At 51.5% G+C, this 14,563-nt stretch overlaps 1 protein-coding gene across 5 annotated transcripts in view; it reads left to right on the top strand.

Moving 5' to 3' along the window:
- The window catches only part of LOC137413445 (limbic system-associated membrane protein), a 323,855-nt gene that overhangs the window by 164,244 nt on the left and 145,048 nt on the right, over positions 1-14,563 (top strand). For all 5 annotated transcript variants that reach the window (XM_078767254.1, XM_078767341.1, XM_078767299.1 and 2 more), the window contains exons 6-7: positions 888-1,022; positions 1,253-1,373. In XM_078767254.1, coding sequence (XP_078623380.1) covers positions 888-1,022; positions 1,253-1,373 — 256 coding nt within the window. The remainder of the gene's footprint in view (positions 1-887; positions 1,023-1,252; positions 1,374-14,563) is intronic.

Raw genomic sequence — 14,563 nt, 5'->3', positions numbered from 1 at the left:
GAAATTGCATGCACATAATCTATGACCCATTTGTATTGAAATATTACACTTATGACATCGGTCACATAGTTTGGCAGCCATATTGGATTATCCCTAAAACCCGAAACATCTTCTCCCAAACTGCGGTAGTGATCGACTCAAAACTTTCCGTGTGCCATCGACTTGGCATGGCGATTAAAAGTTGATCATGAAAACATCACCGGTTACATGATATGACAGCCATATTGGATTGAAGGAAAATAATAAATAATTGTATCTCAAAAACCGCTTACCCTATCGATGCGAAACTTTACAAATGTCATCTAACGACATTGCGGCATATAGTTTGAAAATTATTACATCGTAGGTCACGCGGTTTGGCAGCCATCTTGGATAGAAAAACGAACCTTATCCGAGCAACACAAAACTTCACAAACGTGATCACCTACTCATACAAATGCAGAGTGTACAATTTTGATGTCATGTCACATGGTTTGGCAGCCATATTAGCTTGAAAACCGATATTTAAAAAACCCTTTTCCGAAACTGCTTCACCGATCGATGTGAAACTGGTAAAATGTCTGGTTAAAAATGCGATTCTTGAGAACAGCTAAAGGGATTTAAATCAAACTTGTTTATTTTTAGGACAGTAATCGAGGGCATCTACCCGTTGTCATGGACAGGGACTACGAGAAGGCATATTGTTGACGCAGTCACATTGCTCTAGTTCCACATGCAATATCAACATGATTATCAATCGAAGTTTAATGCAGTTTCCAGAAGCTTAGAATCCAGATGCTCTCCGCCAGATTTGAACCGCCAGATTCATTCGAGGATATAAATTCACTGTCCTTGCCACAACGTTATATTTTAACAAAATCCTTGTATTTTTGTTTTATCTATCACAGCACAGTTGGAGGAAGTTGAGGGGGAGTTTTTGTTTCTGGAGCGAGTATCACGGACACAAGCTGGAGAGTATCAGTGCAGTGCTGCTAATGATGTCACCATAGCTGATACTCGTCGCCTCAGACTTACAGTCAACTGTAAGTCTAACCACTTCCGACAGTATACTGTATAACAGCATGCCCAAAATAGTTATTAGATTTCATACAAAGCTCTCAAAACATTTTCTTTCCTGTATCAGTTTAAAGGAAAGGAACATAATTACTTTGAAAACTTCAAATTGTTAAAAAAACAATTCTGTGTATGTTTGTTGATCATTTTTGTTGAGTGGATTTTTGATGTTATATTACATTGTCCCTTTTTCCTGTAGATGTGCCATCGGATGTGGAGATCAGAAGCAACGGCATGCTGTTAGGCCGGGCAGGCTCTCTTCGCTGCCAGGCCTCAGCTGTCCCCCTACCTTGGTTCATTTGGTCAAAGGAGGACCACAGGCAAGGAGCAATTAAGGACATGAGAGAGAGAAGGGTTGGGGGAGGGATGTGCAGTGGAGCGAGGCAATTTTGAAGACTCCGAATCACCTCTTATTATTTCCAAGCATAAGCGGTTCCCAGGAGAATGTTCCTGTTGCTTTTCCATCGTCCGTTTCTGGACTTGGAACCGCTTTGCTCTGAAGAGGCAAAATGTGGAACATAATAGCAAAGTAGATGCAGACAGAAAAGGTGACAAATGATCAGATGGGAAGGTTTAGCGAGAATTAAAAAAACATCAAGGGTAATGATGAGAAGAAAGGGGGAAAAAAAGATGTCTCAACTGACCTGTAGTAGTTGTATCATTAAAAAGCAATCAATTGTCTTTTAGTCTGTATGTGTGAAATGCCAATGATGTTCAGGGCAATGCTATCGAGTACGAAAGGCCATTCCTCTTAATATAGAGGGGGTGGGGGCGGGGGGGGGGGGGGTGCAAAACATATCTGACATGTGCCCTGTATCACTTATGAAGGGATTCCATTGTGGATTGTGACACTCAGTTCATTTTGCTGATGCTGGGTATCAGGTAGAACAAAGATAATTATGAGATTGAGAAGGGTAATTAGTCAAGATGTCAATGTTAAGTTGTCGGTATAAAAAGCATCCCGATGTTTGGACTGCAACAGACATCTGTTTCAGCCTCTTTTTATTGTTTTTATTGTTTCAGCCTCCCGATTCAGCATCAGTCGAAACCGATTTTCCGGGACAGAAATTGATGAATAAGAGCTGCCAAATTGTAAGGCCTGAGCATCTTTTGGATACGATATTCATTTTATCAAAATCTGCTTTGGCAGAATATTGCAGACATTTTAAGCCGACAGGAGAGGAATCTACCTAATTGCTCAATTGAAAGATTACAGGGATATTCTCGACAACTTTATAGAACAAAGTATCATGGATGAGGATATTTGGACAAAGATGGCACTGCAGTAATGAAAGTTGCACGCGAGTTTTCTGATGGATGGGCAGAAGCTTAGACTCGGCGGAATGATGGTTAGAGCTTCCACTAATTCTGTGAGGTCAGCGGGTTGATTCCGACACTGGCTAAGTCTTCCGAAAGATGAATTTTTTTTTAGCAAGTTGCCCGTGCCCGCACGGGATTCTAAACAGTGTTAGGACGGAGATGGCAAAAATGCAAATGGCGTCTTCTGTCATCGAGCCGGCAAGCTGGGAGCAACAATTCACAGTTATTGCCACATCTGATGCAATTTAAATGCTCTAATGGTAGCGAGGTGCTCCATTTGAAACTGTTTGTCTGATATACAGTACTGTATATGTATAAAAGTGGAAGGTAGACTTTAGATACGGTATTGCTCATTAATTTAATATTCATTTAGGCCATTTTTAAAAGTTGTAAGTGTTGGCGAAATGTCAGAATTTTCTTCCTGTGACAAGGGAAGAGTCCTTTTTCCCCTCCTTGTTCTTCATCTACAAATTAGTGGCCTCATCTACAAATAACGAACAAGAAAAAGAGCAATCAAAGATTGCAAACCCCCGCCAGGATGTATTTCAGTGTTTTTTAAGGCTTTTGTGTTAAAACAAATATGGCGGCCGAACCACGTGGCCAATGACGTCATCATCATTATTTTTTGTCCACCAGTTTATGCCGACATGGCGAAAATTTTTTCCTAGATTATTCTCAATAAATTTCATCTTGATTGGATGAAGATTTTGTACTTGTCGAATTATGACATCATAATGGAGGGACCTATGACATCATTATTAACATATTTTATTTCCCATGAGGAGTACTTTACAAGGAGCTATGTCTTCATTTTTTCTATTCAGCGCTTTCCGAGATATAGAGGTGCATTTTTTTTCGATTTTTCCAAGATGGCGGCCGAACCACGTGACCCATGATGTCATAATTGTCATTAAAAAATTCTGCAGGTGGAGATGCACCTATGGTGAAAATTTCGTGTCAATCGGAACAACAGTTGCAGAGAAAATCATATTTATTCTGTGCGGACAAACAAACAAACAAACGGACAAACAAACAGACTCAAATGCAATATACCGATCCGACGGAGGGTTCAATGGACGGGCGTCCTCGATAGACGCCTCCATAGTTTGGAGGCGTCCGCTTCATTCGGCTTGCTCTCCAGCGTTCAGATTACATGCAGTTACCGGTCTCAGTTCACTTTGCCGAAAGAATATCGATACAAAATATATTTGTTTGTTAGATTCATCGGAGAAGATGGAATCGTGGACGATACGACCGGTCCACCGAGCTATACGACCGGTGAGGAGCCGGTGTGGCGGCCTGCGTGGAGGTGGACTCTGAGGGAAGAATCCACGCAGGGCGGCAGTGATACATCTGCTGTGACCTGGCCGTATGGAAGAGTCGATGAAGCGATAAGGAGCCAGTGAGGCGGCCCACGCGAAGGGACGGAGGCCCAGTCGAGTCTGCCAGACGAGTCGCGACCCTAGTGATCAAGGAACTTGGGGCTCAGTAGTGGCCACTCGGAGCCTAGCCGTAGTTGCCAAAGGTGGCCTGCCCGGGCGGAGGTGGACTCTGAGGGAAGAATCCATGCGGGGCGGCTGTGGTACGGCCGCCAAGACCTGGCCGTATGGAGGAGTCGATGAAGGGACGGGCACCCAGTCGGGTCGGTCAGAGGAGTCATTATCGTAGTGGTCGCAAAACTCGGGGCTAAGGCGGTAGGGGGCTCGGCATGGCGTAGCATAGGGTACGCGGTTGCTAACAAAATAGGTTTGGTGTAGGTGGAAGTGGAAACGGGGTACCCCCAGGTGCCAGGTGCCTTCAGGGCGGCATGGCCATGCACCTTAGGCGCCCAGCGATATCGCCGAAAACGGGGTTTGTATCGTGTGCCTTCAGGTGCCAGGTGTCCACGACCGCTCCACACGTATAGAGAAACACTTGAGAACAATTATCACGGACACTTTTCATGTACGATCGCGATGATAGTTGTGCTGGCGCAGCCAGCTGGAGTTCAGTTTGGATCGGGACACCTCCCAGTAATGGCGGACGCAAGAGCTCCGCCTATCGGCGAAGGGGGCACGATCGTCCTTATCGGATCGGTCGATACCCTCTCCTCTGGCGAGGGTAATAGGATTCGATCACAATGATTGGACTGGTATCATATTCAGACCAGACCAGGTGGGGCAGGTTAATGAGTTAATCCACCTAAATAGTTAATCCACCCAAAAGGTTAATGAGCCAATTGGGTTTTTAACAACAATTCAATAAATAGTTCAACAGCTCCCCTGAAACTAATTTAACTTCCTCGAACTGAGAAACCAAACGCTTAAAACTGCTGCCTTCAGCTGGAATAGGGTTTTGAAATTACATCCTCTGGGATACCAGAGGAGGGTCCTCACCAAAAGCCACCACTGTACCTTGTGTTGTTTAGCCCGACCCCCTGTGCAGCGGAAGACAGGGTTTTGCAATCGTGTTTGTGTCCAGGCCATAAGTTTTTTACCATTTGAACTTTTGTCATCAATTTTTTAACAAACATTTAAGAGAATATGAAGAAAACAGTTAAAAATATAGTCAAAATGTGAAAGTGCAAAGTCATAGTAATCATGAATAGCCATTATTAGCCCCACCATAGTGCATTAAGCACGAGGCTGTGAGTTTTTTGTCCCCCGTCGCACCGCGGAGCGAAAGGGGGACTATGGTTTTCCCCTCCGTCCATGTGTCCGTGCGTGCGTAAGTGCGTGCGTGCATACGTAAGCGAAGGACGGCATTCGAATTTGGTGTGTGGGTGTAACCCACGTCAAAATCCAAGATGGCCGCCGCCATGTATGTCTGACGCCATGTATGTCTGAATCTTGTGAGGGATATCTTGAAAAATAAGCGAAGTACCAACTTCTAATCTGGTGTGTGGGTGTATCTAGGCAAAAGGAAGAACGCTGTTGAAAATTGGGTCGTCATGTCAAAATCCAAGATGGCCGCCGCCATGTATGTCTGAACCTTGTGAGCTGAATATCTTGAAAAATAAGCGAAGTACCAACTTCTAATCTGGTGTGTGGGTGTATCTAGGCAAAAGGAAGAACGCTATTAAAAATTGGGTCGCCACGTCAAAATCCAAGATGGCCGCCGCCATGTATGTCTGAACTTTGTGAGCTGAATATCTTGAAAAATAAGCGAAGTACCAACTTCTAATCTGGTGTGTGGGTGTATCTACGCATAAGGAAGAACGCTCTTGAAAATTGGGTCGCCACGTCAAAATCCAAGATGGCCACCGCCATGTATGTCAACCTTTTGAGCAGAATATCTTGAAAAATAAGCGAAGTACCAACTTCTAATCTGGTGTGTGGGTGTATCTAGGCATAAGGAAGAAGGCTATTGATAATTGGGTCGCCATGTCAAAATCCAAGATGGCCGCTTTGCGTCTTCCACTTTGTGAACTCGCATCACTTCACCGACGGGGGCCCTATGCGTAACGCTTGTTCAACTTGGAGACGAGCGGGTATGTGGTTGCTAGGGGGAAAGCCGATTCTGTTTGTATCCCCTCCTTTCTCTCCTTCACCCTCCCCTCCACTCTCACTGGCTCTCAACTCTCACCTCACCCCTCAATTTACCAATTGAGCTTTTGCCATCAAATGTTCAACAAACAAGAGAACATGGAGAACCCAAATGATGAAAATGTGTGTATATACAGACTTGCCATTTAATATGGAATCTTTTTTTTGTGGGGGTGAACTTACTTTTCAAGATGACTTAGAACCAAAAGTTCATTGGAATTATGTTGAAATTATTCTAGATTTTGTTAATGTGACCTTTAAAAGAAACAAAAACCACATTTGACATTTCGAAGCAAATAAATGGATCCTTGAAAGTTATGTAAACTGATATCGAACTCAATTCACGGACAGTACTGTGTTAAACTTCTGTACGTTTTCCAGAAGTATCTCTTTATTTTGCACATTAACCAAAAATATTTTCAACAAAAACAAAAGCTAAATTATGACTGGGATTACGGACAGTAAAATTACAGTTCAGTACTTCGTGTAACCCCCACGGGCATTCAAGAGAGCACGTACACGTCGAGGCATGCTGTTCATGAGATTTGCCAAGGTTTGGACAGGAATCGCTTGCCATGCAGTGACAATAGCCTGCTGCAATTCACGCACAGAGGTAGGCTGCTGGTCCAAGTTGTCGATTTGACGCGTTAATTCTGCCCACAAGTTCTCTATCGGATTCATATCCAGGGACATGGCAGGCCACTCCATATGCTCTACACCACTGTCAGCAAGAAAGTGTTGGATCATGCGAGCACGATGAGGCCATGCATTGTCATCTTGGAAGACAAAGTTTCCTCGAAAGGCTGCACGAGCTAATGGAAGCAATGTTTCTTCCAGAATGACCCTGTACTTGAACTGGTTCAGGCTTCCATTCAGAACAACCAGGTCAGTTTTGCCCCCTGCATGAAAAGCAGCCCAAACGGTCACCCCACCACCTCCAGCTTGGACTCTTGGCACTATACAATCTTTGTTGTAGGGTTCATGCACTTGTCTGCGCACTCAGACGCGGCCATCTTGACTATAAACCAGAAATCTAGACTCGTCACTGAAGGTCACATGATTCCAGTGTCCTGGCTGCCATTGACGGTGCTCTCTGGCCCACTGCAATTGGCGCTGGCTGTGTTGTCTGGTCAGGCGTGGCTTTCTCAGGGGACGCCTGGGACGATAGCCTGCTTGAACCAGTCATTGGTTGACGAGCCTTCTGGATACAGGCACATTTGTCAGTTGCTGCCACTCAGCCCTAAGCCGATTAGCTGACTTGGTACGGCCATTGCAGACTAACCGGTGCAGCTGGCGATCATCTCTCCTTGTGGTTCTGCGTGGACGTCCTGGCCTCGGTATTGGAGTAGGGACACCCCTCTGAGCATTTCGTTTCAGGATTTTGACACTTGACCTTGAGTGATGCCATACTGCCGAGCAATAGCACGCTGTTTCATGCCAGAATTTCGTAAAACCACCACTCCATGACAAACAGCATTGTCAAGTTGACAGACCATCTCTAGAGGAAGCGGCAATAACCTTTGTAGACGTGCAGCAGTTGTTTTCCACTAATACAGAACGCAACAACCCTTATATATCCGATTTTGAAGCCAATCGTCAAATGTACCTGTCTGTACATTTTGTCACGCCACCTGTGATATAATCCTGTTATTGACTTCTTGCTGCGAAAGACAATCAGTGACATGGTTCTTTCAACAAAGACATCACTGAAGGGTAAAATAAACTCACCAGATTGATATACTGAGTTCAGAAAGTAAACCCAAGTCAAGAAAAAAAAAAATTCCATATTAAATGCCAAGTCTGTATTATATGTATACTGTATACTATATCTATATACTGCATACTATATATATACTGTATACTATATATATACTGTATTGTGGCGGGCACAATGGTCAATAATTCCACGCACCAGTGGGTGGCACGAGCGTCCGGGCGTGGAACTGAGATACATGCCCCACCCTTTGGCCGATCGGCCACGCCCGGGGGCAAGGCGTGGCCTCGGGACATATATACGGGCTCGAAGGTCGAGCCCGCCCAGTGCTGATGTGCGAGCTTATAATAAAGTGCTTTCGTTTGTACCATGCGTTGTGGCCTACCTTTTTGGCAATCGAGTTGTGTGTGCACAGCACCACACTGGTGACCCCGACTGGTTCAGCCGTTGCTGACCCCCGAATGCGCCATGGCTACCAACGCCGTCGCCGTCAAACTCCCAGAGTTCTGGGAAGCGCAAGCCGACGTTTGGTTTGTGCAGGCCGAAGCTCAATTCCAACTCCGGGGCATCACGGCGGACTAGACCAGGTACTACCACGTGGTCGCCGCCCTCGGGCCTGGCACTGCCGCCCGCGTCGTGTCCATCCTTCGGCGCCCGCCGGACGACCACAAGTACGCGGTGCTCAAACGTCTCCTCCTCGCCACGTTCGGGCTCACGGAGGTCGAACGCGCCGACCGCCTCCTGGAACTTCCCGCCCTCGGCGACACACGACCGTCCGTTCGGATGGATTTTATGCTGTCCCTTCTCGGAGACCAGCGCCCGGATTTCCTGTTCCGAGCACTTTTCCTCCGCCAGCTACCTGTACAGGTGCACCTCGCGCAGGCCGGTTCCAAAATAACTCCTGGCCGGAGAGGCCGACAAATTTTTCGCGGCCTGCGACACGCGGTCGGTGTACGGTGCTGCCATAGTGGATCCTGGTGCGGAGGCGACAGCGCCCCCTGCTTCCCTCGTGGCCGCTGCCACGCCCCGCCCACTGCCGCCGCCACCACCACCACCGCCGCCGGCACAGCCGACGCGGCCGCCACCGCCTCAAACCTGGTGCTACTATCACGCCAGGTTCGGCCGCAAGGCTAGAACGTGCCGCCCGCCGTGTTCTTTTGATGGGTCGGGCCGGCGCTCACTTGCGGCCATGAGCGTCGGCCATTCCGGCAGCCTCCTGTTCATCACAGACCCCTCGTCTGGTCGTCGTTTTCTGTGCGACACGGGAGCGCAGGCAAGCGTCCTCCCTGCCTCCGCGTCCGACAAGCAAGCCGCGGGCCGTGGCCCCGCTTTGCTTGCCGCCAACGGAACACCCATCCACACATTCGGGAAGCGTTGCCTCTCACTGTGGTTCGGAGGGCAGCGCTTCCAATGGTCATTCGTCACCGCCAGCGTGCCAATGGCCCTGCTCGGGGCGGACTTCCTTTGTGGGCATGGGCTGTTGGTGGACGTTAAGCGTCGACGTCTCGTCCAGGCCGAAACCTTCAGCTCGCTCGCTTGTTCGCTGAGCGGCTCATTGAGCAGCTCGCTGAGTGGCTCACCGAGCGGCTTGCCAAGCAGCTTGCTGAGTGGTTCCGTCCCGGCGAGGTTAGTCTGTACGCTTCCGGCAGCGGACGAGTTTACCCGCCTCCTCACCAGTTTCCCGGCACTCACGCGGCCCACCTTTTCAGCGGTGGCCGTCAAACACGGGGTGGAGCACCATATCCCCACAGTCGGCCCACCGGTCTACACCTGGGCGCGCCGCCTCGACCCCACGAAGCTCGCCATGGCGAAAGCGGAGTTCGCCACGCTAGAGCGGCTAGGCATCGTACGGCGCTCCAACAGCGCATGGGCCTCTCCTCTGCACATTGTGCCCAAGCCCGGCGGCGGATGGCGGCCATGCGGTGACTACGGCCGGCTCAACGGTGCCACCACCGCCGACCGCTACCCGGTCCCGCATATTCAAGACTTTTCCACCCGGTTGGCAAACACGACCATGTTCTCCAAGGTGGACCTCATCCGGGGCTACCACCAGGTCCCCGTATGACCGGACAATGGACCAAAGACGGCCGTCATCACCCCTCTCGGCCTCTTTGAGTTCCTGCGGATGCATTTTGGGTTAAAGAATGCGGCCCAGGCGTTCCAGCGGCTCATGGACAGCGTCTTGCGCGATTTACCTTTCATTCCCGTCTACCTGGACGACATCCTCGTCGCGAGCGCGTCCCGGGAGGAGCACCTGCTCCACCTCCGCACGCTCTTCGAATGCCTGGGCCAGCATGGCCTGATCATCAACCCCGCGAAGTGCCGTTTCGGCGTCACCGCCATCGACTTCTTGGGGCACCGCATCACCAGGCACGGGGCCATCCCTTTACCGGCCAAGGTGGAGGCCGTCAGGAGTTTCCCGCACCCCCGCACGATCAAGGGGCTCCAGGAATTCCTGGGCATGGTGAATTTTTACCACCACTTCGTGCCCCGCGTCGCACAGCTCCTGCGCCCCCTGCATGAGGCCCTCCGGGGGAAGCCGGGCAAAGGTGACATCGCCGGGACAGAGCCAATGGCCGTGGCATTTGCAGGCGCAAAGCTGGCCTTGGCCAACACCACCATGCTGGCGCACCCGGCGCTCAATGCACCAATTGCCCTCACCAACGACGCGTGGGACAACGCGGTGGGCGCGGTGCACGAGCAGTGGGTGCGTGGTGCTTGGCAGCCGCTGGCGTTTTTTTAGCCGGCAGCTTCACCCGCACGAACGCCGCTACAGCACCTTCGACCGCGAGCTGCTCGGGCTCCACCTGGCGTTCCGACACTTCCGCCATCTGCTCGAGGGCCGCCCGTTCACGGCTTTCGTCGACCACAAGCCCCTTGTGTTTGCGATGGCCAAGGTCGCAGAGCCATGGTCGGCCCAGCAGCAACGTCACATCTCTGCCGTGTCCGAGTACACAACGGATATTCGTCATGTCGCGGGTAAAGACAACCCCTGTGGCGGATTGCCTTTCCCGGTCCGTCGCACATGCGGTCCACCTCGGGATCGACTCTGCTCGGATGGCGGAGGACCAGACCGCCGACCCCGACATCCAGGCCTTGCAGACCGCCGTCACGGGCCTCCGCGTCACCGAGGTGCCGTTCGACGTCACGGGCACGGCCCTTTTGTGCGACATCTCCCTCGGCCGGCCTCGCCCCATCGTGCCCGCTGGATGGCAGCGCCCGGTTTTCGACGCCATCCACGGCCTGTCCCACCCGGGCACGAAGGCCTCCCAGAAGCTCGTCGCGGCGAAGTTCGTCTGGCATGGCCTCAGGAAGAACGTCCGCGACTGGGCCAGGACGTGCCTCGCGTGCCAGCGCGCAAAGGTCCACCGCCACACCCAGGCCCCATTGGCCCCGTTTACAGTGCCCGAGTGTCGGTTCGACCACGTCCACGTCGACTTGGTGGGACCTCTGCCCCCCTCGCGGGGGTTTACCCACCTCCTCACCATGGTGGACCGCACCACCCGGTGGCCGGAGGCCGTGCCATTGGCGGCGACGACTGCGGCTGACGTCGCACAAGCCTTCATCGCCACGTGGGTTGCCCGGTTCGGTGCCCCCTCGGACATCTCGTCCAACCGCGGCCCCCAGTTCACCTCGGATCTCTGGGGAGCGGTGGCGCAAGGGCTCGGCGTCAAACTGCACCGCACCACGGCCTACCACCCCCAGGCCAACGGCCTATGCGAGCGCTTTCATCGCTCGATGAAGGCCGCGCTCCGGGCCAGCCTCCGTGATGGCAGCTGGGCTGACAGGCTCCCCTGGGTCCTGCTGGGCCTCAGGACGGTGCCCAAGGACGACCTGCACGCGTCTTCGGCGGAGCTGGTCTTTGGACAACCGCTGCGGGTGCCGGGCGAATTTATCCCCGACTCCACGGCTCCTTGGTCCGCGGCGCAACAGCGCTCCACCCTGCAGGAGACCACCAGGAGGTTCGCCCCAGTGCCGACGGCACACCACGGTTGCCCGTCCTCCCACGTCGCCCCGGAGCTTCGCACGGCGGAGTACGTTTTCGTCCGGCACGACGCCCACCGGGCACCGCTGCGGCCCCTGTATGACGGGCCCTTCCGCGTGCTGGAGACCGGGGACAAACATTTCACCGTTGACATCGGCGGTGCCCCGGATCGTATCTCCGTGGGCCGCCTCAAGCCGGCCCACCTCGATCTGGACCACCCCCCGCAAGCAGCTCTGCCTCCGCGTCGAGGCCGCCCCCCGGCTGTCAGACCCCCGGCACCCCCCAGCCCCGCCGTCCCGCTACCCCCCCCCCCCCCCGCCCTGCACGCATCGCCAGGGGGCATTTCGGCCGGGTCATCCGGCTTCCCTGCAAGCTCACCCTTCAGGTGCGTGGGAATTCTGGGGGGGGCGCGTGTGCCGGGCACAATGGTCAATAATTCCGCGCACCAGTGGGTGGCGTGAGCGTCCGGGTGTGGAACTGAGATACATGCCCTGCCCTTCGGCCGATCGGCCAAGCCCGCGGGCAAGGCGTGGCCTCGGGACATATATGCGGGCTCTAAGGTCGAGCCCGCCCAGTGCTGATGTGCGAGCTTATAATATAGTGCTTTTGTTTGTACCACGCGTTGTGGCCTATCTTTTTGGCAATCGAGTTGTGTGTGCATAGCACCACAGTATACTATGTATATATATATATATATACTGAAACGCAAAAGAAACTTACCACCTTTGAAACCTTTAAATATCAACAATAACACTGCGTGTAGTAAATGTGTGAACTTATTTGTGGACAATAGTGTCCTCACTGCCAGACAAAACGGTCACGGATGGTCACTTGAACCTTCAATGGTCACTTCATAGCACAGCTGTTGAACAGCCGTTTTGACTGTCAGTGATTAGCCAAGGGGTACGGGATGGTTTTAATGAGCTGCACGTGATGTCTTGATATTGGGTTTAAAAGGGCCAGTGCAAAATGGGCATTTCAATCAACATGCCACGATTCTCAAGGGATCAACGGCAGCGTGCCCTGGGCATGCTGCAAGGTGGACTGAGCTACCGTGAGGTCGCACGTCGCCTTGGCTGTTCACACTAGACGATATCGGCCCTGGTGGACAGAGACACCCTCCACAACTCTGCAGATGACAGACCTCGATCAGGGAGGCCAAGAGTCACCACTGCAAGGCAGGACAGGCAGATGGTCCGAAGTCACCTGCGGGATCGATTCCGTCCAGCATCCCGCACTGCGGCAGAAACTCCGGGGCGTGCAAACCCACGGATCTCCAATGATACTGCACGAAGACGACTGCATGACTATGGTCTGACTGCCAGAAGACCATACAACTTACCACTTGTTTGAAATGTAATAAAATTGTAACAGTTCAAAATAAAACAAACCAACAATTGCTAATTGAAACATTGGCATTTTATTGATGACATGTCAAGTTTTTGACCAAGATACACCATCTCATCAGTTTGTTCTACAGTACAGAACAGCACAGCATGCAATGTCAGTCCCCTTTCAATAGCGTGTGTGGCCACCATTGTTTTGGATACAGGCAGTGCATCGTCGGCGTATACTGCCTACCAGTCTTTGGATGGATTGCTGCTGGATTCTGTCCCACTCAGTCCTCAATGTCTGAAGCAGCTCTGCCCGTTTCCTGGCCCTGCCAACTACGCGTCTTCCAAGCTCATCCCACAGGTGCTCTATGGGATTCAGGTCAGGGGAGAGCGCAGGCCACTGCATGGTGTTGATGTTCTCGCCTTGGAGAAATGCAGTGGTAAAGCGAGCAGCATGGGGACGAGCGTTGTCATGCTGAAAGGTTCTCAGTTCTGGGTGGTCTAGCAGGAATGGCAGCAGATGAGGTCGCAGGATGTTATCCACATAACGCTGGGCATTAAGATTCCCATCCACAACCACCAGTGGCGTCCTATACCGGCCTGATATGGCGGCCCACACCATCACACTTGGGCCACCCCACCTGTTGGCATGACGCACGCAACAATCGGCATATCGCTCGCCAGTTCTTCTCCAGACACGCTCACACCCATCAGGACTGTCCACACAGAACCTTGACTCATCACTGAAAGCGACCTCGTTCCACTGCGCCAAGGTCCACTGCTGATGCTGCTGGCACCATCTCTGTCAGTTGCGGCGATGGGCAGCGGTCATCACGGGGCCTCTGTATGGTCTTCTGGCAGTCAGACCATAGTCATGCAGTCGTCTTCGTGCAGTATCATTGGAGATCCGTGGGTTTGCACACCCCGGAGTTTCTGCCGCAGTGCGGGATGCTGGACGGAATCGATCCCGCAGGTGACTTCGGACCATCTGCCTGTCCTGCCTTGCAGTGGTGACTCTTGGCCTCCCTGATCGAGGTCTGTCATCTGCAGAGTTGTGGAGGGTGTCTCTGTCCACCAGGGCCGATATCGTCTGGTGTGAACAGCCAAGGCAACGTGCCACCTCACGGTAGCTCAGTCCGCCTTGCAGCATGCCCAGGGCACGCTGCCGTTGATCCCTTGACAATCGTGGCATGTTGATTGAAATGCCCATTTTGCACTGGCCTTTTTAAAGCCAATATCAAGACATCACGTGCAGCTCATTAAAATCATCCCGTTCCCCTTGGCTAATCACTGACAGTCAAAACGGCTGTTCAACAGCTGTGCTATGAAGTGACCATTGAAGGTTCAAGTGACCATCCGTGACCGTTTTGTCTGACAGTGAGGACACTATTGTCCACAAATAAGTTCACACATTTACTACACGCAGTGTTATTGTTGATATTTAAAGGTTTCAAAGGTGGTAAGTTTCTTTTGCGTTTCAGTATATATATATACTAGCTGAGGTACCCGGCTTCGCCCGGGTTGAATAAGAATAATACAAATATATTATGAAAAGAACATGTATATTTTAGAGCAATATCACAGTACATTTCCTACATGACATTTTGTCAATTTTCAATTTCTCAAAACCTCT

The sequence above is a fragment of the Myxine glutinosa genome, chromosome 1 (assembly GCF_964187855.1).
Source record: "Myxine glutinosa chromosome 1, kmMyxGlut1.1, whole genome shotgun sequence".
NCBI classification, from domain to species: domain Eukaryota; kingdom Metazoa; phylum Chordata; class Myxini; order Myxiniformes; family Myxinidae; genus Myxine; species Myxine glutinosa.
The sequence above is the reverse complement of the archived record's forward strand: the minus strand, read 5'-3'. Positions and strand labels throughout refer to the sequence as shown.